Genomic DNA, 24,024 nt, shown 5'->3' on the forward strand with positions numbered 1-24,024 from the left:
TCGCCCATAGATGGCGTCCACGCGGTGCTTTCGTGAGCCTTTGAGGACTCCGCGCCTGGAGGGTACGTCGTGACGTCAAACCGCAGGCTGGACCATCATGGCGACTGTCATGAAACTCGTCCACAGGAACGCTTTAACGTCGCTTATGGGGCAGCACTGCCTGTCGTTCAGCTCCGCGGCGGCGCACAGAGCAGTGAGTTTGAATTCTGTGTGATACGACGCGCTGCTTAGATGCACGGCCGTGTTTGTCCGCTAGCTGTTAGCGTCCCTGCTGTTATGCTAGTTGCTACATGTTCGAGGCTCCTTATTAGCTGTTGGTAATTTAACACCACGTGTTTCTTCTGTTTGTGTTTTAGGCTGGAGTAAGAGCGGCCCAGGCTTTTCCAGGGAAGGTGAAAATAGTGGAGGTGGGACCAAGAGACGGCCTTCAGAATGAGAAGGTAGCGTGTGTTTATGATGGCGCAGGCGCATAGTTCGTGCTTTGCGTCACCAGATGATAACAGAGTTAACCGAGTTAATTATGTCGATCCTTACATAACCAACTCTTTGCACTTTCAGACTCTTGTACCAACAGAGGCCAAAATTAAATTAATTAACATGCTGTCAGAGTCGGGGCTGTCCGTCATTGAGGCTACCAGCTTCGTCTCCCCAAAGTGGGTTCCACAGGTGAGTATGCACCCCCCCCCCACACACACACACACAGTGCTGGCACATCCGGCTAAGGGCAGTACAGAAACTACATGACTTCTTTTTCTCACCGGTTTCTGTCATCCAAATGTCAGATGGCAGACCAGGTGGAGGTGATGAAGGGTATCAGCAGGAAGCCCGGGGTGACTTATCAAGTCCTCACCCCCAATCTCCAGGGTTTCCAGGCTGCTGTGAGTGTCAAGCATCCAGTCTCATCAACCGTCACTACATAAACATCCTCCATCGCCATCTTCACACACAATCGGTGGTGCTTCAGTTTAATTCCTCACAAGAAATGCTCTTATTTACTTCAGGTCAAGGCAGGAGCCCCAGAAGTTGCCATATTTGGTGCTGCGTCTGAGCTCTTCAGCAAGAAGAACATAAACTGCTCAGTGGATGAGAGTTTACAGCGCTTTGACGAGGTTATGAAAGCAGCTAAAGAGGCCGGCGTGCCAGTTAGAGGGTAAGAATAGTGGCCTCAACTGTCAGCAGATCTTTAAATCACTGCCCTCTAATTCTTGCTTATGTGCTTCTTGTCATCACAGTTATGTCTCCTGTGTCGTCGGATGCCCATATGAAGGCAAGGTGGCACCTGAAAAAGTGGCACATGTGAGTTATGGCTTGTTTAAAAAAAAAAAAGCAAAACTATTTTTGCATTAATTGATGTCGCTGCTCAATCTGTCCTCTGCCTCACAGGTAGCTAAGCGGCTGTACTCCATGGGCTGCTACGAGATTTCTCTGGGTGACACCATCGGAGTGGGAACTCCAGGCAGCATGACTAAAATGTTGGAGGCAGTGATTAAAGAGGTGCCCGTCAGTGCGTTGGCGGTGCACTGCCATGACACCTATGGCCAGGCTCTGGCTAACATCCTTGTAGCTTTACAGGTCAGGCTGGTTTGAGACTATTTTGTTTACACACACATATTCTAGGGCTGCCACAAACGGTTATTTTGATAGTCGACTTGTCAGATCATGCATCCGTTGGACCTGAAACGTACAGCTTATTGCTCCAGCATGTATCTGCTCTTACATAACTATCATTAGCTTACAGCTTAAAGTGTTTAAGGTCTGTGCTCCCTAAAAATAAAGATATGATGACAGTTTATCAAAGATTAGATTTAGATTAGGTAAAACTTTATTAATCCCTCAGGTGTGTTCCTCTGGGAAGTTCTGTTTCCAGTAGCACATCACCGACAGAAATTACAAAACGCAAGCAGAAATAGAACACACACATATATATATATAATATATATTTATTACGGGTGCAACGCTACACAAAATTCACGGTTCAGGTTCGATACTTTGGTGTCACGGTTCGAAAAAATGTTCATGCTTTTTTTAATTTGGCATTTATTAAAATTATAAATATATATTTTAACTCAAATGTACACTTAATAAATTTAATGTTGCTGAAACAACAAAGGGATAGAGTGATGAGAAATCACTTACGGGGCGACCGTGGCTCAGCAGGTTGGGAAGCGTATCTGTAACCGGAAGATTGCCGGTTCGATCCCGGTTCGATCCCCTAGGTGTTGGCCAGAGGGGATCCGGGGCCGATGGTGCGATATGGCAGCCTCGCCTCTGTCAGGTTAGTTTGCTTGCTTAAACTGACCACGGGGGAATGCATGATGGATAAAGCTGTGAGAGACAAGCAGGACTCAAAGATCGTGGCTCAAGAGTTGGCACCGGTTCGGACAGTCTCGGTCGTTGTGTCCTTGGGCAAGACAGTTCACCTACTGCCTACTGGTGTTGGCCAGAGGGGCCGAAGGTGCGATATGGCAGCCTCACTTCTGTCAGTCTGCCCCAGGGCAGCTGTGGCTACAACTGTAGCTGCCTCCACCAGTGTGTGAATGCGAGTGTGAATGAATAGTGGCATTGTAAAGCGCTTTGGGTGCCTTGAAAAGCGCTATATAAATCCAATCCATTCATTATTATTACTATTATTACTCATGTTTGGAAAAGATTTTAGAGTTTATTACTCTTTCCAAAAGGAAAAGAGTAATAAATAGAAGCTTATACTATATTCTCAGCAGCATGCGTGCTTGTTTTGTCCACTTGTCTTTGCACTATTCACAGGGCTCCTACCCTCCTATCTAGGGTAGATTGACTTCAGCACTGCCACACACACTTAGGCTCCCACTTCCTATAATCTCTACTATCAATATATCTACATACTATCAATCACTTTCATAACAATCCTGATGATATCCCCCCTGTCCTGACGTCCTGACTCCTCCTTGCCGTAGCATGTGTGTTGTACCTAGGCAATCTCTAACTGCAGTAGGCTTGCTTATCTTTACTGGATACAGATGCCCCAGGTGGGAATCGAACTTAGAACTCCCACTCCAGAGGCATGTAGTCTTACCACTACGCTATCTAGCTCCTATAAAAAAATACCCTTTACCATCATAATCAAGGGACTCTAAAAAAGCTCTGCAATTAGTGAAAAATGTGAATGAAAACTCTAAGATAAATAATGGAGCTGGAAAATTGTTTTTGAATTCAACCGTGGGTGAAAATCACCTGACGTTAATGTTCTGGGGTTAATCTTTGAGTAATGCAGAAGGATAATTGGGTGTCCTTTTAGCTGATCTGTTGTTTGCAGATTTGTACTCAAATATTTGATTTCTTTAGGCGGGGTTTGTATCGTCAGGCTTGAGTTCGCCTCACTGTCGCCAGCTTGGCCGCTACTTTTTAACCTTCTTAAAAAAAAATACAGAGGAAAAACATTATTTGTGGTTCTGCTTTTCGGAGCAGGAGAGTGAGGAACACCTCTCTGTACACCGAGTGAGCTGCAGCAAGCCTGACGCTTTTATTGTTTGAAAAGAAAAAAGGAAGAGTCGTTCTGTTGCTTCCAATTTTCTTTCTGTGTGATTATATAGAGGAAGTCACATGACAGCCATTAACTTCCAGCTGGTGGTGCCATGTTGTTTGTGTGTATTTTTTCTTAATCACCCCATTTTGCTGTTGATTAAAACTCAGTCTCTGGTATTTTTGAATAGCTGTAGCTGGTCACTGTTGTCTTTTTTCCTGATTTCTATGCTTTGTGTTTGTTTGTTTTTCAGATGGGAATCAGTGTGGTGGATTCATCAGTAGCTGGGCTGGGAGGCTGCCCCTATGCCCAGGGGGCTTCTGGGAATGTTTCAACTGAAGATGTAGTTTATATGCTGCACGGACTTGGAATTCAGACGGTAGGAGGACTTCAGACTTTGTCTGCGCCGATGCTGCTCGATCTGCTACCTGGCTGCTTGAAGATAATTACGACTTCTGTGCTTAAGTCTAATATGACCTCTTAAATTTTGTCTGTACCCCAGGGAGTCGACCTCTCTAAGCTGATGGATGCTGGAGCTTTCATCTGTCGAACCCTCAACAGGAAAACCAGCTCCAAGGTGGCACAGGCAGCCTGCAAACTGTAGAGGAACGACAAACCGCTCTCTCTCTCAGACTTAACACTAAAGCGTGATTATGTAACCTGGAGCTGATCTCCTCTCTGTGTTTTTTTGGGGGGGTGACGGGGGGTTAATTTATCTTCTATGGAAGATCGGGATCAGTAGGCTATGCCAGTCGAATCAGAGTAAAATATCTAATTGGATATTAACATGACAGCATTGCTGGAACGGTACCTTATGTAAAGTAAGTGTAATCACATCATGACCTGTGCGCCTGTGTTTTAATGGTGTTCTTACATTAGTTTCCAGGCAGTGGCGAAGCCGCCATGATCGCCATACTTTGTTTATAACAATAAATTATCCAGTAAGCATTTATGGGCATGGATGACATCACCGTTTGAGTTTCCATCATTCGCCATCCTCGACTCAGGCATTGAGCTGGCTGGTGAAAAACTGTATTTGCACAGGTTATTTTTATTTTAAATGTATTTATTTTGAAATCTAAAATGCAAATGTTTCTGTAGACTTTTAGTTTTAAAAATAAAGATTGATAAATTGTCTTGAATCTTAAGGATCACGTTTGTCTTATCTGGTATGGTGGCCTGAAAGGTAGCTATACCTATACTCACATTTATTTTGTGCTTTTTAACCGTACCTCACACCCACAGCCAATTTAGAGTCATCGGTTAACATTAGGGCAGCTCAATTAATCGAATTTTAATCACGATTACGATCTGGGCTTTCAACGATCATTAAAAATGACTGAGCCGATTATTAGCCCCTCCCTCGTGCTTTACTCTCGCGCTGCTCCATGTGGCAAATCGAGCGCACCTCTCTGCGTTTCAAACACAACAATTAAGAGGACCCGCGGGAAGCTCGGGAAGCTAAGCAGAAGTTATTTGGAGAGGAGAGTGACTGCTATTGGTTGAAAAGAGAGGTAAAAAAAAACTTGAGTGGTGTGGAAATATTATGGGTTCGCGGAGTCAGACGTGGATCAAGTAGACACAGTGTGTAAACTTTGCTACAGTGTCGTAGCTGCACCACAGAGCAACACTGCAAAGTTCACTAAACATAGATATTTACATTTTTCATTTATTTCTTATATTGCAAACATTTGCACTGTTACCAGTATTTGCACACTATTTTATATTATTTTTTGACAATCTTTAAAGTCATTATTCAACACATTGTTATTGTTAAATAAATATCGTCAAATAATCGAGATCTCAATTTCAGTGAAAATAATCGCGATTATCATTTTTGCCATAATCGAGCAGCCCTAGTTAACATGACGCGTATGTCTCTGGGCACCAGAGAACATGCAAACTCCTGCAGAAAGGCCCCAGCTGGGTTTCAAACTAGTAACCCTGTAACGATGAGTTTGCAATGCAAGACAATGGAGGTGAGAGTGCATCTTCACCATTTCTATAGTAATTTTTCAGCTTGCGGCAATGACTCGGGATAAAAACGGTTCCTGCTGCACCTTTTAAAACCGGCTTTGCAAGCCTGACAGGCAGATTGAGATTCCAGAAATGTCCATTAAAGATCTTAGACGAGCAAAGCCTGTAGGAATGAGTCGGTGACCGAAATCTAAGTTATGGAGTTATCTAAATACTAACTTGTTTACAAATGTGACGTATGTAGATTCTTCAAATCAACATACGTTTTTGAAACAACATGATCAGGTGGGACGTCTACTTGTCAATATTGACAAGTAGACGTCCCACCTGATCACAGATCGGCCAAAGAAATGAATCAAGGGGATTAAAGGCAGCTCTTAATAGCAACTGTAGAAAGTTTCGGGTCCTTACTTTTTTCTCAATCAAAGAAACAAATTATATAAATAAATTTAAAATACTTTAGAGGATGAAGGTAGGGCTGTTTTTAGACATTTTAGGCATTTGATGAACGGGCATGGAGTGACGCTCTGATAAAAGACCAAACAGAAACATATTCCAAACATTTAACATCTTTACAATTATAAAAATGAAATAATAACAAGGACAGGAAATACAATTCCTCAGAGCTTCCTCAGTCGCCGATGAATGCCTCACAAAAATACTTGAATACAGTTCAGTGAGCCGTGTGTGTGTGCGTCCAGTCTTCCAGCACTGAATTAAACAGCAGCATTCCTTTCACCTTTAAAATCAACAGTGGTCTTGGATCAGACGGCGTTGTGTACAAGTACGTCAAAACACAGCGCGTCTACAGCATAAACTTGAGACCAAGCAACATGTCTACCAAGGATTCAGAAAGAACAATGCAACAACAATAAATGCATTTTTTGTTACCATAGTTGATCCTAAATGCAATAAAAAAAAAAACTCTTTCTTTAAGCCAGTTTGCACAATTTCTAGCATTCCTCAAACATACGTATCACCAAACGAGCCTCCACACTCCACTGCACAACTCTTTACTATAAAACTGGGAAAGGAAATCCATGATTTAAGCTCAAATTCAAATAAAGGGATCACAAAAGCAAAACAGGAAGTAGAGTGCTCAGACGTGTGGATACTGGCAGGGAGAATTCATTACCACCACCAACCCCTCACCGCGCAGTAAACCTTTATTAAAAGATTCATATAAATCACTAAAAGACCAATTTTGCTTCAAGCCAAAACAAAAGTTCATGTGCTCCTTGAGTCTTGCATGTGGACACAAGGGTCCACAGGATGAATCCAGTACTGATGACTCAACTTCCAGGCTCTGACAGAATGTAGTTTGGCTCATTGTTCTGAGTCTCTCGTGTTTTTAGTTCTGTCTTTGGATCGCAGCCCAAACTCTGCAAGCTTTTGCTCTTTGGTCTGGTTTCAGCTCTGATCATGAGATGGATAGGTTAGGAGCAGATGCTCGTATCTTCTCCTCAAGTCTGATTGCAGGTGGCCTGTATGGAGGAGCCTTGTATGAAGATTTGAGGAATGAAGGCTTTTCCTTTAGATCCTGCTTCGACCCAGCACGGTTGTAGTTGTTAAAGGGGTCCTCAAAGTCGTCATGTTGGATTTCCGTGGCGCGGTTGCGGCTTTTAACCTTTTTTGCACACTGTACAATGCGCTTGTAGATGAGATAAAGGATCTCACAGATATTCAGGACGATGCAGAGGGCTGAAGCTCCAACCATGAAGTATGTAAAGACTTTTTTTTCAGTGGGGTGACCGATGTAGCAGTCCACAACGTTCGGGCAAGGCGACACTTCACACTTGACCAGCCGTGGCAGGTAGAAGCTGTTGTATATTCGGTGGAGGATGTAGAGGAAGGCGATTTCAATGCCCGTCTTAGCAAAGAGGCTGATCAGGTAAGTCCACCATAAGCCGCCGTGTTTCTTGCCCGTGTTGTTGTACAGCTTGGTGTTCTCACCATGCTTGGCCTTGTACTTGCGCTCACGGTCGTCACGATACGCCACATGCATGACCACCATTAATGATGGACAGGTGACAAAGATGAGCTGCAAGGCCCATAGGCGGATGTGGGCGATGGGGAAGAAGTGATCATAGCAGACGTTGGCACAGCCGGGCTGCTTGGTGTTGCAGTCAAAGTCCTTCTGCTCGTCACCCCACACTCGTTCTGCTGCCACCACATACACCAACACCCTGAACACAAACACCACTGACAGCCAAAGACGCCCAAATGCCGTGGAGTATTTGTTCACCCCACTGAGAAGGGCTTGAAAGGTCTTCCAGTCCATGGTCTAGTCTGGCAGTTAAGTATCTTGGTAGCAGTTTGTCTTCAGACCTGGATGTGGTAAAATGAAGAATGGTTGAGCATATATTCACTATCACCTGAATTATCTGCTTTGAGACTCTGAACGTTAGTGTTTGTGAGCTCTTACATACGAGGCTTTCTTTAAAAATTAAAACATTTTCTTACTTAAAATGGACAAAATGGCACTGGATCTTGTAAAGCTGATTTTTATTTAAAAACAGCTCCCACTTCTAATCTATCAGAGCTACCAGAAACACCCACAAACGCAATTACGAGGAGGCTTCATGCCAGCGTGCTCAAAAAGGAAATATCTGACCAACACTAACACACCCAGAGCTTATACACATAAAATGTACTTTTTGGAACTTTATAGTTAAACAGTTAAACATTAAAAGGAGATAAATAAGCACCAGTCCTATGTTACTTTGTTTATGAGTAGACGCGGGTTCTTGGAATCTTTACAGGTCGTTAAAAAAAGCCTTTTACGCACGGACTGTCTTGGGTTTTGTTTAGTTTTTTGACTTTTTGGACACCGTGGAACGTACACGGCTCTTCTCATTCACCAGAGATAAATTACAGTTACATAAATTGCTCTACGAAAGTCAGCGAATCGATCACTCAGCCTGCGATCATTTCCAGCTTGCGCAAACGCGAAGTACATTTACGAAGTTTAAACGTCAAAATCAAGAGGAGGAAGAAAAAAGTTTTCACTAACCCAAGAAGTTTAATCCATAATTGTTCCAAACCGATGCAAGCACGTGTTTATTCCCCGATGATCTGTCGTTTCTTTCAGTTCGTTTGACTCCTTTAGCGCACAGACTTGGCTCTGCTCGTCAGGTACGGGAGCGCAGTGCTGAGAAATGTCTTTGTGGGTGTGGTTAATACGAAAGACTAACTTACTCCCAGATTTTCCTCATCTCCCTCTCTCCATGTGCCTCTTGTTCGCCAAGACAGTATAAAAACTATCACAGCAACGAACTGCGTTGTTTCCGGGTAATTCTGGTAGGATTTGAAAATACGGGAGCAATCACCACACTTGGTTCAAATGTACTGGTGGCAATCTGGACTCATTCTGAGGGTCTGAAGATCAGACTTATCATCACTTCACAATGAATGAGTCTTCTTCCCCACACATGAACCTTCTGAGGTGTACCAATATTAATCTGACTGATTAAATCTCATCGAACAGCGTTAACGGGCATTAAACCCCTTCAATATATTACTTATATATTTTTCAAAGGTTTAAAAGGCAAAGCACTTAGCTTCATTTTTTATATTTGAGGATTCCAAGAACAGGGTTTGCTGCCTCAACTTGTTTCTGAGTGACTAAAAGGAGGACACACCCTAAGGTGAATACATTTTTTGTTGTTATGTGTGACTCTTCCTCTTCATGTTGAAACTTTCCCTACACTACCTTTTTTTTTTCTTTTAACGAGGTTAAAGCAAAAGATTAGACTTTTGTTAGCGAGTAGATCTGTTTATATATTTGTTTGTGTTCTTTTCTTTGTAAATGAATCAGTTTTCTTCTTTCAAGGCTGAATATTGTGTTTCCTTTATGCTTTTCAAGCGTGTTCTCTTCTCAGATAACAACTCACAAACTCCCAGAACGCACAAGCTCCTCTTCATTGTAAGATCACAAGCTGCAGCTTTTGTCTCCTCTTTATCATCTGTAGGTTAAAAACTATTGTATTATTTTGCAGATGAAGATCCTGTCTGGAACATCCGATGTCTGTTTGTTGGAAATTCCAGGGCCTTGCTACAACTTGCCAGCTCTTGTGTTGAAAGCATTTGTATTCAGTCTTTGAATGCAAATAATATAATACAATAATATAAGTCAGGTTTGTTTGTGCTGTTTAGTATCACAAACACAACACCCTAATGGGTTTGATGCAGGCTCATAATAGCCACGGCTCCCCACCAAACACAAAAGTTAAAATAAGTCCAGGAAAGGTTTTTAGAAATCACAGAAGTTCCTGTTCAGGTGTCACATGCACGGTGCAAAACCAAACCTGATCATCAAGTTACGTTACTGTTACTCTTTGCACCTTGTAAACTGCTTAAAAGACAAAGATACAATAAGAACTGTGAGCTGAGATGTGAATTAAAATTAATTTATCCAGAACTGGGTGAAAATGTGCACAACCACAACTGTATATCTTCCTTTACATATTCCAGTCTTGCATTCAAACAACAAACACCTTTGTGTCATTTTGTAAATGTAAAAGCAACACTAGATGCAGATTGTTGGAGTGGTGCTCTCTTTAAATGACATGGCTGAAGTTGAAGCTTCAGCTGTAGCTGAGCCTTTCAGGAAATCCTCTGAGGGCAGGGCAGCACAACATCAGCAATTTACAACTTAGATCAGTTCAGTGGACAGAAATTACATTCAATGTAGGTAGGGGTTAAAAAAAAGAGTCTTCTAGATTTTACATGAAGAACTAGTCGAGGCAGATGAGGCACGCCTGGAAAAATGCCATCTGTGACTCAACCGTGGCAAGTCTTTACGTGAGAGGCCAAAACAACAGGATAACTTCTCTGGTTGTGATGAAAGTAAGGAAACAGAACAGAGGAAGTTGGTGCAAGATGAGAAGATACACCAGGGAAGGTCTGATGATGAGGCTCATTAAAGAAAAGACCCACGCAAACAAATCACATAGAACAAGCATAGAACAGAGCTGAGCATAAAGTTGCTCAATACACAACACTTTATGTGACGAAGGTTAATAAAGTTATTATTGGGTTATTGTCATCACCATAAAATATCAACTATCAAAGGTCCACGTTCGTCTTGTGCCTTTTCTCTTGTGGAAGGATTCTCTAAAAAATCTCGGACTAATTTATGTTAAGCCAAATCATGACTGGTCACACTGCTTCAGGAAAACCGGCATTGTTCCATGACAGGAAAACATTATGTTATTCTCATTTCTAATGCATCTAATTGTGCTGGACCTGGTGGGAAACAACCACCTATTCCGACGTTTCTCCCACCAAAAGCCCCAAACTCAACAACAGCGAGTTAAATATATAAGACAATGCAAACTTGCAAATATTCTCATTTGTGGCAGACGGTACCAGTGAGTGTTGGGGGCATTAGTCAAATAATATAAACTCTAATTAAATATTGATTCTCTCAATCAATATTTAATTAATCTCTAGATGGGCTGACAAGGACCTCCGGCAGCCTGGAGAATATTTCTGAAAGTTCAGGTAATTTTAAGGATTGTTGATCTAAGTCATGCACATACATACCAAAATAAAATTTTCTTTTATTTTTATTTTTTATTTTAGTTGTTTTTAGGTGATTCGATGCTGTTATATCTTGTTTTTGTTTTAATATAGGGCTGTTTTAATTTTATGTTTTATGTGTTTTATTTATTTATTTTGCTGTTTTCTGTTATTCTATTGTTTTAACTTATTTTCTGTACAGCACTTTGTTCCTGTGCTGGGTATTTTAAAGTGCTTTATAAATAAAATTGGATTGGAAAACAAAATTTTATACTTTGTGCACATGTTACATGAACATGCAATTTCTGATGCCATTCCACAGTGAAGGTGAAAGTGGGTTTCCTGAATGTTATTACGATAATCTACAGACCTCACGGGTAATTTTTGAAAAGAGTGTCTGCTAATATACACTTTAACAGTTCCAGTTAAACATTCACGCCTACATGTCTCAATGAGAGCAAAAAACTCTCTCCTTAGATCTACTTAATGTCTCTTACAGTGTAAATACTGAAGCTGTCTATTCAGAATAACAAATTCCTGTGCTGGGTGGATCCACACGTCAGCAGGGATGAAACAAACCGAGTGGGAGGTTCCTGCTCTGCCCGTCTCAAAGTACCAGTCAACTGTAAAAAGTTATGAGGGCGCTGCTCATGGCAACAAAGCAATTTGTGCAGCCAATGAGAGAGGGCCTTATGAAACACACGGATAAAGGAAGAAAACAAGAGAAGAAAGTCTGACGCCTTAGTCCAACCACAGAACCTCAAATCCTTTTCTGCTTTACATTGTTCTGCATGGGAAGATTATCCGTTTACTGGAACTACAGCTCTTATTCTGAAGTTAATACAGTATATGCTGCAGTGTGTGGACCTCTGCATTAATAAAAACACACTCAAAATGCAAAATTAGAATCTTTAATGAAAAATAATCACAACAAAACTGCATCTCAGTGCAGTGAAATATAAACACCCTGATATCACCGACTGCTCTTTGTTCTCTACTGCATGTACACAGGAAATACAGAAAGTAAAATGCAGCAACTTTCCAACCTTTTGATAAATAATGAAAAATACAGTTCACCAGGAGTCTAACACACGTGTCTGAGTCAGAGGGAAAGACTGCACACACTTTGAACCAATCATCTTGAGTCTGGGCAAGAGCAGAGGGAAAATCTTACACACAAACCACATGTGTTTGTAAAACCTTACTCGCCAACCAGCGAGTGACTCATGTATTTGATCTCAAGGCTCAGTTGGACACCGCTTTGCACATATTGTTTTTTATTCTCTGCGAGGGCTAAAGAAATGTAAACCGTAAAATAAGCCCCTACAGCAGAGAGGAGTGCAGAATTTAAACTTTTAAAAGCACATAGAACTGCAACTAGACTGCAACTACACTGCAGTTCAGTCTCTGAGAAGTAGAAAAATCTTCTGTCAAGTCTTTTAAAGAAGTTTCTGTAGAATGGCGAGAGACAGCTTTGCTTTCCCGTGTCTTTTTCATAAAGTCTGTGTAATGTTCTCAGTATCTCAAGACACGACGACATAGTACGACTTCTTATCAGTGGTGCCTTGTTCCCCTGACTTTAGAGCGTTTGCCTCCATCAGTTTGCTTCCGCTGGACATCGAGTGGGTGATGACCTGACGAGAGTGATGGGCTGAGCTGAGAAACTCATGGCAGCGTTTTCCGACTAGGTAGAGGATTTCAAAAAAGGAGAGGAGGATGCAGGCCAAGCTGGTGACCACCATGAAGATGGTGAAGATTCTTTTCTCAGTAGGCCGAGAGATGAAGCAATCCACCGTGTTGGGGCAGGGATCCTGTGCACACTTAATGAGACTGGGGAAGCTGTAGCCCTCGTACATGTGGTAAACGAGGAAGACGAAGGTGGCGTCCACGCCTATTTTGAAGACCAAGGTCAGGATATAGGTCCACCACAAGCCTCCACGCTTCTTGCCCGTGTTTGGGTAGAGACGCTTGCAGTTCTCGCCATATTTTAGCTGGTTTTTCCGTTCTCGGTCCTCCCTGTAGGCGACGTGCATCACCACCAGGAATGAGGGGCAGGTGACGAAGATAAGCTGGAGGGCCCACAGGCGCACGTGGGAGACGGGGAAGAAGTGGTCGAAGCAGACATTATGGCAGCCGGGCTGATTTGTGTTGCATGTGAAGTCTTTCTGTTCATCTCCCCACACCTTTTCTGCTGCCACCACAAACACCATAATTCGGAAGAGAAAAACAACAGAGAGCCAAACTCTGCCGAAGGCTGTGGAGTATTTGTTCACGCCGCTGAGGAGGCCCTGGAGAACGACCCAATTCATGATGGCTTTTGTTCACAGTCTGTCTTCTCTTACTGCTGATGGAAGAGAGAGGCAGCCGTTGGTGGAACAGACCAACGTGAGGGATGAACTAGTCTGAAACCAGAAGAAAACGCAGTCGAGTCACAAATGCATAAAAAGGGAGAAGAAACAAAGTGTGGAGGAGCTGGGTCATAAGCGTTTGCGTGTTTACACGGATTTGGGGCGACAGTGAAATACACAAATCCGTGTAACGCGAGCAGAAAAGAGACTAAAACGTACACAGTGTGTTTTCAGTTGCCAAACGTCTGACTTTGGCAATCATCTGCGTGCGGAGTCTCAATCCGTCAAGTCAAACCAGCCTTTCCACTTCACACAGTTTTAACAGTTAACGCGCAATAGCGCAAAACCAAAGTAGACAACAAGCACTAAAAACTCAGTGAAACAAACTCGCTTTAATATCTGAGCAACTCCTTTACACATGTCGGTGAATACTCACAGTTTAAACCCAGATGTCGCGGTTCGAAGTCGGAGCGCAGGAGCGCAGTTTGGACGAACCTCTCCGATGACACTCTCGGAACATTTCCCGACAGGATGGGAGTGGAGGGGGCGGAGTCGCTCTCAGCCTCGAGCTCAGTGTGTTCAGGTGAAATAACTGCTCCACCTAGAACGTGTTCAGTCACGGGGAGTTATTTTGGCTGCTTTGAAATATGCAACAATAATTCCGCTGCAACTTTTTTCCTCCTCGCTGTTATTTTTTTAGAAGACTAATTAAAAATCAATGTTGTGGTGGATCCTGCTCAGCTGGGAAACAACAAGCTTAAGCAGAGACAGGCAACAGGCACACGTTAAGGTAAACTGAAAGAATACAGATGTCTATTTACACGGTCTGCTGCACATTTGTGCTAATTTGCAGGTTTTTTATCTGCATATTCGCTAAATAACGTTTCCCGAACAAAAGTCATTTCAACATTAAAATTTTCTCTAACACCAAACGTCTACTTTTATTCTTGCTCTAAAGGTCTTTACATTAGAGTTAGATTTATTTAAGTATATTATGCCTAATTTGCATATTACTCTTTGCAGTTCACATTAGATATTCCTGGATTGGAAGCAGCCCCCTCTACTTTTGTGATGGGCAGCCAAACGCAGGAAAGCGACCTTTAAAGGGAGGATGGTCTTTAAGTGAGTTGCACTAAAACCCAGGTTAAGATTAATTGGGATTATTTGAATCATGCAAGAATAAAATTACGGAGCATATTAGGTCCCTTTAACCTTGCAAAACCATACAACAGTAAATATGTGCAAAAAAATGGCGTTCACTGTGGAGCTTCGGATAGGTAAGCAGATAAGACGATCAAAGAAACAGTTTCATTATAAAATGAGTTTATTGAAATATTTACATGGCAGAAGATCTGGTTTCAAAGTACAAAACAGCAAAAGGTCATCTTGCTCCCAGACATGTGCCGCTTTCATACACACACACACACACACACACACACACACACTGCTTTTTGTTCACACATACTCTCCACAGTCCGAGATGATCACTTTCTGCTTCGGCTTTCCGTCTTTGGTTCCCTGAGCCTGCAGAGAGAAAACAAGTTATCTGACATGACACGATCGTTCACTGTCAGTCCTTTAAATGGTAAATGGCCTGTACTTGTAAAGCGCTTTACTAGTCCCTAAGGACCCCAAAGTGCTTTACACATCCAGTCATCCACCCATTCACACACCCATCCACACACTGGTGATGGCAGCTACATTGTAGCCACAGCTGCCCTGGGGCGCACTGACAGAGGCGAGGCTGCCGGACACTGGCGCCACCGGTAAGCAACGGGTGAAGCGTCTTGCCCAAGGACACAACGACCGAGACTGTCCAAGCCGGGGCTCGAACCGGCAACCTTCCGATTACAAGGCGAACTCCCAACTCTTGAGCCACGATTTAAAAGTGACATCTACAGGGCCACAGTAGTCCACGCTGTCTCTGCAGATCATTCCAGAAACAGGGAGCCACGCATTTGAAAGCATTGTTGTCCGGTTCTGTTCTGAATGTTGTGAGAGCTTTTATACACACTTTATACTAGTATACTGAACACTCCACCCCCATATTCAACATCCTTTGCTCTCCACCATCTCTCCTCTGCACATGTCCAAAACATCTCAGCATCGCTTCCTTAACTTTGCCTCCAAGCTGCACAAGCTGGGCTGTTCCTGAGAACTTTCTAAACAGAAGGTCATGTCCTGTCCACCACTGAAATGCTCCAGATGCAAAAAGAAGGCGTGAAAAGGCGAAAGAAAACTGTGCAGGAGAGGTCTGTGCACCCATCCGGTGCATTCCCAGGTTTATGGAGCACAAATACTGGTGTATATTGAAAAAGAACAGTTTTTTCTTAACAAAAACCTTTTCAAAGTGAAACAGCAGCCAACACCATTATAAAGAAAACTCCTACTGCACCTTTGACCCTTACCTCCATTGCCCTAAGTACATCCATCCCCTCCACCAGCTCTCCAAACACCACATGTTTGCCATCCAACCAGTCCGTTTTGTCAGTGGTGAGGAAGAACTGAGAGCCGTTTGTGTTTGACCCAGAGTTCGCCATGGAGAGTTGCCCTGTGTGCATAGGAGACAACAGTTAGTCAGTCAGCCCTGCCTGAGCCTAGCTCTGCTCGAGGTTGCTTCCTATTAAAAAGCAGTTATTCCTTTCCACTTTCATCAGGTGCTGCACATAGGGGATCATCAGATTTTGGGGGTTTAGATCAAATACTGTAGACCATAAACGATCTGCTTTAGTGAATTGGCAGCATTTCAATAAAACTAGCTTCAATCCATCCATCCATTCGCTTCCACTTGTCCTTTTTCAGGGTCACGGGAGCCTGGACAGGTCGCCAGTCTGTCGCAGGGCTAACACACAGGGACAGACAACCATTCGCACTCACATTCACACCTATGGGCAATTTAGATTAATCAATTAACCTATCCCCAATAAGTGCATGTCTTTGTCAAGTCAAGTCAAGTCATCTTTATTTATATAGCACATTTAAAAGACATCAAGTGTCGGCCAAAGTGCTGAACAGAGGGATAATATAATAAAAGAATTAAAATAGAAAGAAAACATTTAAAAAAAAAAAAAAAAGAATTGTAAGACATGTAATATCAAAGAGATCCGAAAGCCTTGGAAAATAAGTAGGTCTTGAGATTCGATTTAAAGACTTTCAAGGATGAAGAGAATTTTATGAACGGGGGGAGACTATTCCAGAGTCTTGGGGCGGCAATGGAGAAAGCCCTGTCACCTCTAGATTTGAGCTGGGAGCGTGGAACTGATAAAACCATCTGACTGGAGGAGCGCAGAGATCGAGTGGGTAAGTGCAGGCTAAGAAGGTCTGAAATGTAACCTGGAGCCAAACCATGGAGGGCTTTAAAAACAAATAGTAAAACCTTAAAATCAATTCTATGTTTAACTGGTAGCCAATGTAGAGATGCAAGTACCGGGGTAATATTCTCTCTCTTTCTAGTCCCCGTCAGGAGCTTTGCGGCTGCATTTTGAACAAGTTGCAGGCGTGACAGGCTTGAGTGACAAATGCCTAAATAGAGAGAGTTACAATAGTCAAGACGTGACGATATGAAAGCATGGATAACAGTTTCCAGGTCTTTAGATGACAGGATATTTTTGAGTCTAGAAATGCTCCTGAGTTGGAATAAACTGCCACGAACAACTGAATTTATTTGCTTTGGTGGGAGGAAGCCGGAGTAACTGGAGAGAACCCACGCAAACACAGGGAGAACATGCAAACTCCACACAGAAAGCCCCATCCTTATGGAGGAATTGAACTTAGGACCTTCTTGCTGTGCGGCAACAGTGCTAACCACCGTGCCAACCACCACATTCAACTGAATGTGGAAAATATGTTGTTACAATATGTCTGCACAAAGTCTGTGATAACATTACCAGTATTGCAATGATAAAACGTGTGTATTAGCTATACAGCCCCATTGTTCTTCTTTATCAGGTCCAGTCTGCTCGCATAAGCACCAAACACCGAATAGCCTCGATCCACTCAATCAACAAAAGTAAAAGAATTCAAACATGCTTTTACTGAGTACTTTTACATGCCACGAGTAAATAAAATAGCTTTTCTTATTCACTGTGGATTTTGCAATGTTCGTTCTGCACGTTCATATAACAGTGATGAAGAAATTACGATTTATCAGTCATCTCTCATCATGCCTTTTGTGCAGAACCTGCCTACATATAGCAGCGCTGATAACCCAAACAAAAACCTAGAGCACCATGATAGCTGGGTAACATTCTTCGCGTTATGACAGGGAATGCGCACGTTAACACGCTAATAAAAATATAAGACTCTTGAAGTTACATATTTAGTAGGGGTGGGGGAAAAAATCGATACTGTGTAGTATGGTGATATTTTGTTTGTATAATGTATGGATACAGGGACAGCAGAAATCGATATTTTGTTACAAAAAGGTTTTTGTGCTCTGACTTCAGAGCATGTTGATCCTTTTTCTGAGCAAGAATCCTGACATTCCTTCACTGTCCAAATGTGTTTAATAAACATGACAGTTTACTTATTTTAATTTAAGACATGTTTTATTTTAATTAAGTTTAAAACTTTTTTATTTAATGTAAAATTATATTTTGTTTTAATTTACTTTCAAATTCTTCAGTTGCTGAAGGGGCTGCATAGTTTTCATAAACTGCATAGTTCAGAATAGCTATAATTGTACCAGATGGTTGATTCAGTTAAGTTGGACTAGACTGTAATACAAACCGTTCAGTTTGTCAACAATCAAACTGAAATGAGAGAAAGACTGAGTGTGAGACTTTGATATTAGAGAAAATGAATATTGATAAAGTTTACCTTTATGTACAGAATCTGAATATCGCAAAATATTTTTAAAAATTGCAATAATATCGTATCGTGCGTTAAGTATTGTGAGAATATCGTATCGTGGGATGTGTGGTGATTCCCACCTCTAATATTTAGCCTCTCAGCAGGTAACAAAAAGTTATAGATTAGAAGTGGCACTACGAATATTACAGTAACACACCTGCCAGGTTACAAGTGATCACAGATCGAGTTTGTCACTGAGATGCGTCTTCCATGTAGGATTTGTTACTGCAAACTGTGAGCTATTCCAGTATTTACTGTCCTTTAGTCAGTTTGTTGAGTGGCTTGTGCCTACATAGCCTGCAAAGTACTTTAAAAAGAACTCATTCTCATCTATAACGCTAATTTTAAAAATGCCTTTGCGTCAGTAAAGTTCAAAAATCCACCAGTAAGGTTCATTCTTCGTTCTTCTTCACTCACTATGTATTAACAGACCTCTCTGTATTGAATCGTATCTGTTATTAATCTCTGTCTCTCTTCCACAGCATGTCTTTATCCTGTCTTCCTTCTCTCACCCCAACCGGTCGCAGCAGATGGCCGCCCCTCCCTGAGCCTGGTTCTGCCGGAGGTTTCTTCCTGTTAAAAGGGAGTTTTTCCTTCCCACTGTCGCCAAAGTGCTTGCTCATAGGGGGTCATATGATTGTTGGGCTTTTCTCTGTATCTATGAAGCGCCTTGAGGCGACATTTGTTGTGATTTGGCGCTATATAAATAAAATTGAATTGAATTGAATTGAAGTTAAGGCATTACTGTAGTTTTCAGGCTAATTATCCTGAAGTGCCAGAATTACACTTAACGCCATTTATGTTAAATAGTAATTGACAGTAGTTTTAGTTTAAATAAGTGTTAATTAAAAGTCAGATAAAAGGATCATTACAGCAGCTCTTAGTTACGATGGTACGAGAAAAGTGGTGAGAAAAGTAAGTTTGTCATGAATTAGATCCCACTTGTTCGACTCGTGTGAATGCGATTGGACGATGGACTGATCTGTTGCACTCGCTAACCTGTGACTGAATTCTTGGCACAAGTCTGTCAGCGAGTTATTTGTGTTTCCTCACTTGATTTATGAGTTTTCAGCTACATATGCAAAGAATTCCAGCAACAGCTCTTCAGTCGTGCCACGTCACTTTTCAACGCTTTAGCAATCACAGGTTTGACACAAAAATGCTGGCGTGTCCAATCCGGTCGTAGGAACAGGAAGTACGAGCCAACACACCTTTGTCTTTTGTTGCGCTTCTGACGTAAATCACAAAAGAAATGATTCACACTGAAAGACTCATTTTTTCCAGTGTTAACACTAATTACACAAGCAACTGTAGCTGTTTTTTTAAACTGGAACATATAGACGTACCTCTCCAGTACTGATATGTCATAAAAAAGCTACATCAGCTAAAAACCAGGAGCCTGGCTGACATGCTTCACTGCACCTTCTCAGAACAGGATAAACGACTGCTCACCTGGAGCTGTGTGTTTAAGGACAAAGTTTTCATCATCAAACTTCCGGCCGTAGATGGACTTCCCGCCGGTGCCGTTGTGGTTGGTGAAGTCGCCTCCTTGGCACATAAACTGAGGGATGATGCGGTGGAAGCTGCTGCCCTTGTAGCCGAAGCCCTTTTCGTGAGTGCACAAGCAGCGGAAGTTCTCTAAAATTAAAGAGAAGAGTTGTTCTAACAGATAACACAGGTTTCTTTCCACACACATGGAGACCAGTTCAGAAAAAGAGGAAAAATTTGGGATTTGTAGCATATACACATTCACACCTGCTGTCATGGGAACAACGTCAGCCCGGAGCAGGAAGCGCAGTCTCCCTGCTGGCTTGTTGCCGATCTTTATGTCCATGTAGACCTGAGGATTTACTCTGCCCTTTTTAGCCGGAGGCTCACCCTGCAAGAACAAATTACCGCCTCGCATCTTAACAGATTTATAGAGGGAAGACCTCACAGAGACACAGATTAGAAGTGAAATCCTCTCACCTCCTGAGCTGTAGTTTGGGGTGTTTCTCCAGCTGCTGCCTCTGCCTCGGCTTCTTCCACGGTCTTCCCAGAAAACTTTTTCAACCAGTCATCATCCGACCACACTGCAGGAAAGGCAGACTTAAAGTTTCAACCGCTATTGTTTTTTTTAAAGAGACAAACAAAATGTATGAAATGTTTGTTATTCACCTGGTCGAGAAGAACCTTCTTTGATTCTCATGGGTTTGGCGATATTGACGCGGACAGTCCTTCCAAAAAGTTCAGACTCATTCTAGAGGGATAAAAAAACATTTTAACAATAATCAAGCAGATAATTTTGCTTAAAATTACAAGGTTTTTGACAGAGTGAAGTTATCTGTGAGTGTCTGCATAACAACCATACTAAGAGCTGCTCCAGATCTCAGACTACTAAGGAAACCTGCTTCGGTGCTTCCTTTAATACCTAATTTAGCAGATGATACACTAGACCAGGGGTCCCCAATCCCAGTCCACGAGGGCCGGTGTCCCTGCAGGTTTTAGATCTCACCCTGGGTCAGCACACCTGAATCACATGATTAGTCGTTACCAGGCCTCTGGAGAACTTCAAGACATGTTGAGAAGATAATTTATCCATTTAAATCAGCTGTGATGGATCAAGGACACATCTAAAATCTGCAGGGACACCGGCCCTCGTGGACTGGGATTGGGGACCCCTGCACTAGACTGTCCTTTATGACAGGCGACTGCCATGTTTTCAATCATGTGCCACGACTTCGAATATTTAGGGTCGTGGTGGGGTCGGAGACTATCCCCGTTGTCATAGGGCGGGAGGCGGGGTACACCCCAGACAGGTCGGCAGGCTGTCAGATTGATTGATTGGTAAAAGGGTTCTTTTGATGCTGTTTTTTGGTTATTCAATAGGAATAACGTCTCTGGTCTAGCAGTTATATGAGAAACTTACCATGTTATCAATAGCTGCTGCAGCATCCTGCAGAAGATGAGAAAGAAGCCATAAATAGGTTATGAGGACAGAAATATGTTTCTCCTGAAGTCACCAATAACCATTCAAATGACTCACTTTGGTAAATTCCCAGCTCTTAAAACTGCAGATGAACACTAATTAATGACTAATACCCAAGTTAATACTGAGTGATGATGCCACGCCAGAGAACAAACAAAACTACTTCAACAAGGAAGTGGAAAATCATATTAAGATTTAATACATTTTTAATTTAAATAAAAGTATACAGAGCAAGATCATCATGTGTATAAAATAATCTGTGATTGGGTCATTTTACCTCAGTTCATCAAATTAAAACAACAACAACAAAAAAAGATGGATATTTCAAAAATGAGAGAGAACATCAAACTTTTTTGATATAATATGAACACAAACGTCCTCTTCCTAAAAGCGATGACTTGGATTTGGTAGGTAGTGTCATACCTGTGGAATTACACACTCGAGATGAATGAAAATGTGTTTTTGTAATATGTGTAAAACCATTCACCTAATGTGAACCCTGGCCTTAAAGATACTATGTGCCTTACTGGGGATTTATGCTTCAGTGTGAAATATTATAACTGCAAACCCCTTTGAAACCCTACATCCTAACCTACAGCATAACATGATGTCCATCTCCCACAAAATCTAACTACATGTGGGGTCGATGCAGCCCACAGCTACTGTGAGTGGCCTGCCGCCGTCAAGCAAGGAGGGCGATGGCTGAAACTATCAGAGTGGATGTGAGAGAATGTACAAAGAAGTGGAAGAACTGGAGGGACAAGTATGTTTGACCCTTAAAAAACTGATCATACGAAAGCACAAGGACCCAGGAGGAAAAAAACGTACCAGTGTTTTATTTGTTTCTATCATAACTCACAGAATATAAAGCACCAGGACACGACTGTTATCTAACTTTGTAGATAACAGGTTTTTTAAATTATATTGGAAGAATATCCAAACAGCTGCCTATCTTCATCCCCATTAAGTATTTTTAGTAAGATTTTTAATGACAGCAGGGACCTGATATTTTGCATAATCATTATTAAAAAGAAATTTTTGCCTGGAATTTTTTTTCAGGAAAATCTGACCTGACATAGAATGACCCAACGATATTTGTTCCACTGCTGTATCATTTACATCAGGGGCGATTTTAGCCCATTTTTGGGGGTGCTTCGGAGTGCTCTGTTTATATTCTAAAAATGTTTTAAGCTTGTTTCAAAGATTCTGTACTGCAGCTTTAAATGTTTTCCAAAAGCACACTTACCTTATCAGTGTTTCTCAAACTATTTACAGTGTGTACCACCTGATAAAAATGTCACGCTCTCCCAAGGACCACTATGAAAGCATGAAACTCATAAATCTTACAACACAAAATTAGTATCTGCAGTAAAGATTTTTTCATGCATTGTATACATTCTACCACAGGCAAAGTTGCCTCCATTTTTATATTCTTTTTTAATATTTTGTAATCATTTATTCTGTTTTGGGAGGGTTTTTTTTTAATGTATCTGTATTATATTATACATACACATCTCTGTCCAAAAAATGCACTCAGTTTATTTCTTACTCACTATGAGCATCATTCATTATTCTCCCCCAGTAATTAAGGTTAGGATATGTATTTTTTTTATTCCAATCCATTCTTCTTTAGCAGCATTTAAATAACCTTTATCAGATTTGATGGTTTTGTTACAGACTTTTCAAAAAAGTGTTTTTCTTTTCTTTCACAAATGTGGGGATTAAATTGTGTTAAAATGTACAAAACAGTGATGTCATGTTTTGTGACGAGGACCCAGGCACAGAGAGACTTGATGAATTTAAGAATCTTATGATTTAATAAAGAAATTTGCAGACTTGCACAGAGATGGTAAAATTATGATGACTGATAACGGAGATGAAGACAACAGACGATGAGGACAGGGAGGATGCAGGGACCGAAAGAGACAGGGAAGAAGTCTCATTGTGACGAGTAAAGTTTATCTTGCCTGGCTGGGCAGCTCTCTGGGTGCTCAGCACCCCCAAAGCTCTGATCCTAGAATCGCCCCTGATTTACATAATACCATTAATAGGCTAATATTAGCACACTGTAGGCTGTATACGCCGGACTCACCTCTGCAAGCTCAAATTCGATGAATGCAAAACCTCTGTGCTTCTCTGAAAATGTAAAGCACAAAACAAAGCGAACACTTTCATCTTGTGCTGCTGCAGGGTTTATTGTTAATCGTGGTTAAAACGGTCCTGATCTTACCCGTTTCATAGTCCAGCGGGATCTGGATGTCGATGATGTCTCCAAAGGGAATAAAGGCAGCGTGGAGCACCTTCTCATCCACCTCTTCTGCCAAACCACCTGACATAAACACGCATTTTTAAGATCCGCATTCCAAAAAAAGGAAAAACATTTTAAACAAATACAGTGTAGAGAGCTGGGATAACGGACAGTATTTAAATGCCGGGTTAAACGTGAGCTCATTTTTCGGGCTAAACTTCGCTTTCGCGCGTCTTTGTCGTGTTCCTGACATGCGCAGAATTACTGTTACGATGCAGATTTATAATACAGTCGTAAACTCGTAAGCTACATACACTCAAACAGCGAAAATTTAACAAAAACGGCCATAACGTACCCACATACAACACCCGCTTGTTAGCCGCCATATTGGATTTAACCCTTCAACTTTGAACCCAGCAGCTTCCTATTGGTGGAGAGAACCCGAACTAAAACAGGCAGCCTCAGATTAGTGAACTCTACCGCCCCCTGTCGGAGGAATCTCCCATTATTACCAATAAACTCTGAATTTTACTTCAATTTGGATTTAAATATTTGTAGTTTTAAAGCCACGATGCAATCTGATCTTTGCTTTGATTTTTTTTTAAATTAA

The 24,024-nt window shown here is 41.8% G+C and overlaps 4 protein-coding genes across 5 annotated transcripts; 1 reads left to right on the forward strand and 3 right to left on the reverse strand.

Moving 5' to 3' along the window:
- The first annotated feature begins 52 nt into the window (after window positions 1-52).
- On the forward strand, window positions 53-4,641 carry hmgcl (3-hydroxy-3-methylglutaryl-CoA lyase). Its single transcript, XM_085144476.1, has 9 exons — window positions 53-193; window positions 357-440; window positions 559-666; window positions 783-878; window positions 1,002-1,150; window positions 1,233-1,296; window positions 1,384-1,572; window positions 3,753-3,878; window positions 4,002-4,641. The coding sequence occupies exons 1-9, from the start codon at window positions 98-100 to the stop codon at window positions 4,101-4,103; spliced, it is 1,014 nt and encodes a 337-aa protein (XP_085000602.1). The 5' UTR covers window positions 53-97; the 3' UTR covers window positions 4,104-4,641.
- Window positions 4,642-6,029: 1,388 nt separating this feature from the next.
- gjb3 (gap junction protein beta 3) lies at window positions 6,030-8,904 on the reverse strand. The gene is made up of 2 exons (XM_085144480.1): window positions 8,490-8,904; window positions 6,030-7,804 (listed from the first exon to the last, which is right to left on the reverse strand). Exon 2 carries the CDS (start codon window positions 7,755-7,757, stop codon window positions 6,897-6,899), a length of 861 nt encoding a protein of 286 aa, XP_085000606.1. The 5' UTR covers window positions 7,758-7,804; window positions 8,490-8,904; the 3' UTR covers window positions 6,030-6,896.
- Window positions 8,905-11,116: 2,212 nt separating this feature from the next.
- On the reverse strand, window positions 11,117-13,979 carry gjb10 (gap junction protein beta 10). The gene is made up of 2 exons (XM_085144481.1): window positions 13,784-13,979; window positions 11,117-13,401 (listed from the first exon to the last, which is right to left on the reverse strand). Exon 2 carries the CDS (start codon window positions 13,306-13,308, stop codon window positions 12,523-12,525), a length of 786 nt encoding a protein of 261 aa, XP_085000607.1. The 5' UTR covers window positions 13,309-13,401; window positions 13,784-13,979; the 3' UTR covers window positions 11,117-12,522.
- A 674-nt stretch (window positions 13,980-14,653) lies between these two features.
- On the reverse strand, window positions 14,654-23,860 carry ppie (peptidylprolyl isomerase E (cyclophilin E)). Of its 2 annotated transcripts, none has more exons than XM_085144477.1 (10): window positions 23,770-23,860; window positions 23,397-23,495; window positions 23,259-23,302; window positions 21,107-21,133; window positions 20,356-20,437; window positions 20,167-20,270; window positions 19,954-20,077; window positions 19,651-19,836; window positions 15,756-15,898; window positions 14,654-14,871 (listed from the first exon to the last, which is right to left on the reverse strand). In XM_085144477.1, the coding sequence occupies exons 1-10, from the start codon at window positions 23,798-23,800 to the stop codon at window positions 14,803-14,805; spliced, it is 909 nt and encodes a 302-aa protein (XP_085000603.1). In that variant the 5' UTR covers window positions 23,801-23,860; the 3' UTR covers window positions 14,654-14,802. The 2 variants fall into 2 exon arrangements, with proteins under 2 accessions (XP_085000603.1, XP_085000604.1); XM_085144478.1 differs by lacking the exon at window positions 23,770-23,860 and adding an exon at window positions 23,586-23,745.
- Window positions 23,861-24,024: the final 164 nt, after the last annotated feature.

The sequence above is a fragment of the Neolamprologus multifasciatus genome, chromosome 19 (genome assembly GCF_963576455.1).
Source record: "Neolamprologus multifasciatus chromosome 19, fNeoMul1.2, whole genome shotgun sequence".
NCBI classification, from domain to species: Eukaryota; Metazoa; Chordata; class Actinopteri; order Cichliformes; family Cichlidae; genus Neolamprologus; species Neolamprologus multifasciatus.

What these genes read in the sequence shown, in the direction of transcription:
- hmgcl (XM_085144476.1), top strand. Translation starts at nt 98, where the DNA reads ATGGCGACTGTCATGAAACTCGTCCACAGGAACGCTTTAACGTCGCTT. An exon ending in ACGGCCTTCAGAATGAGAAG is followed by an intron (nt 441 to 558) that starts GTAGCGTGTGTT and finishes TTGCACTTTCAG; the next exon opens with ACTCTTGTACCAACAGAGGC. An exon ending in CCCCAAAGTGGGTTCCACAG is followed by an intron (nt 667 to 782) that starts GTGAGTATGCAC and finishes TCCAAATGTCAG; the next exon opens with ATGGCAGACCAGGTGGAGGT.
- gjb3 (XM_085144480.1), bottom strand. Translation starts at nt 7,757, where the DNA reads ATGGACTGGAAGACCTTTCAAGCCCTTCTCAGTGGGGTGAACAAATAC.
- gjb10 (XM_085144481.1), bottom strand. Translation starts at nt 13,308, where the DNA reads ATGAATTGGGTCGTTCTCCAGGGCCTCCTCAGCGGCGTGAACAAATAC.
- ppie (XM_085144478.1), bottom strand. Translation starts at nt 23,667, where the DNA reads ATGTCAGGAACACGACAAAGACGCGCGAAAGCGAAGTTTAGCCCGAAA. An exon ending in CAGCAGCTATTGATAACATG is followed by an intron (nt 20,438 to 21,106) that starts GTAAGTTTCTCA and finishes TTATCCCTCTAG; the next exon opens with AATGAGTCTGAACTTTTTGG. An exon ending in AGAAGGTTCTTCTCGACCAG is followed by an intron (nt 20,271 to 20,355) that starts GTGAATAACAAA and finishes CCTTTCCTGCAG; the next exon opens with TGTGGTCGGATGATGACTGG.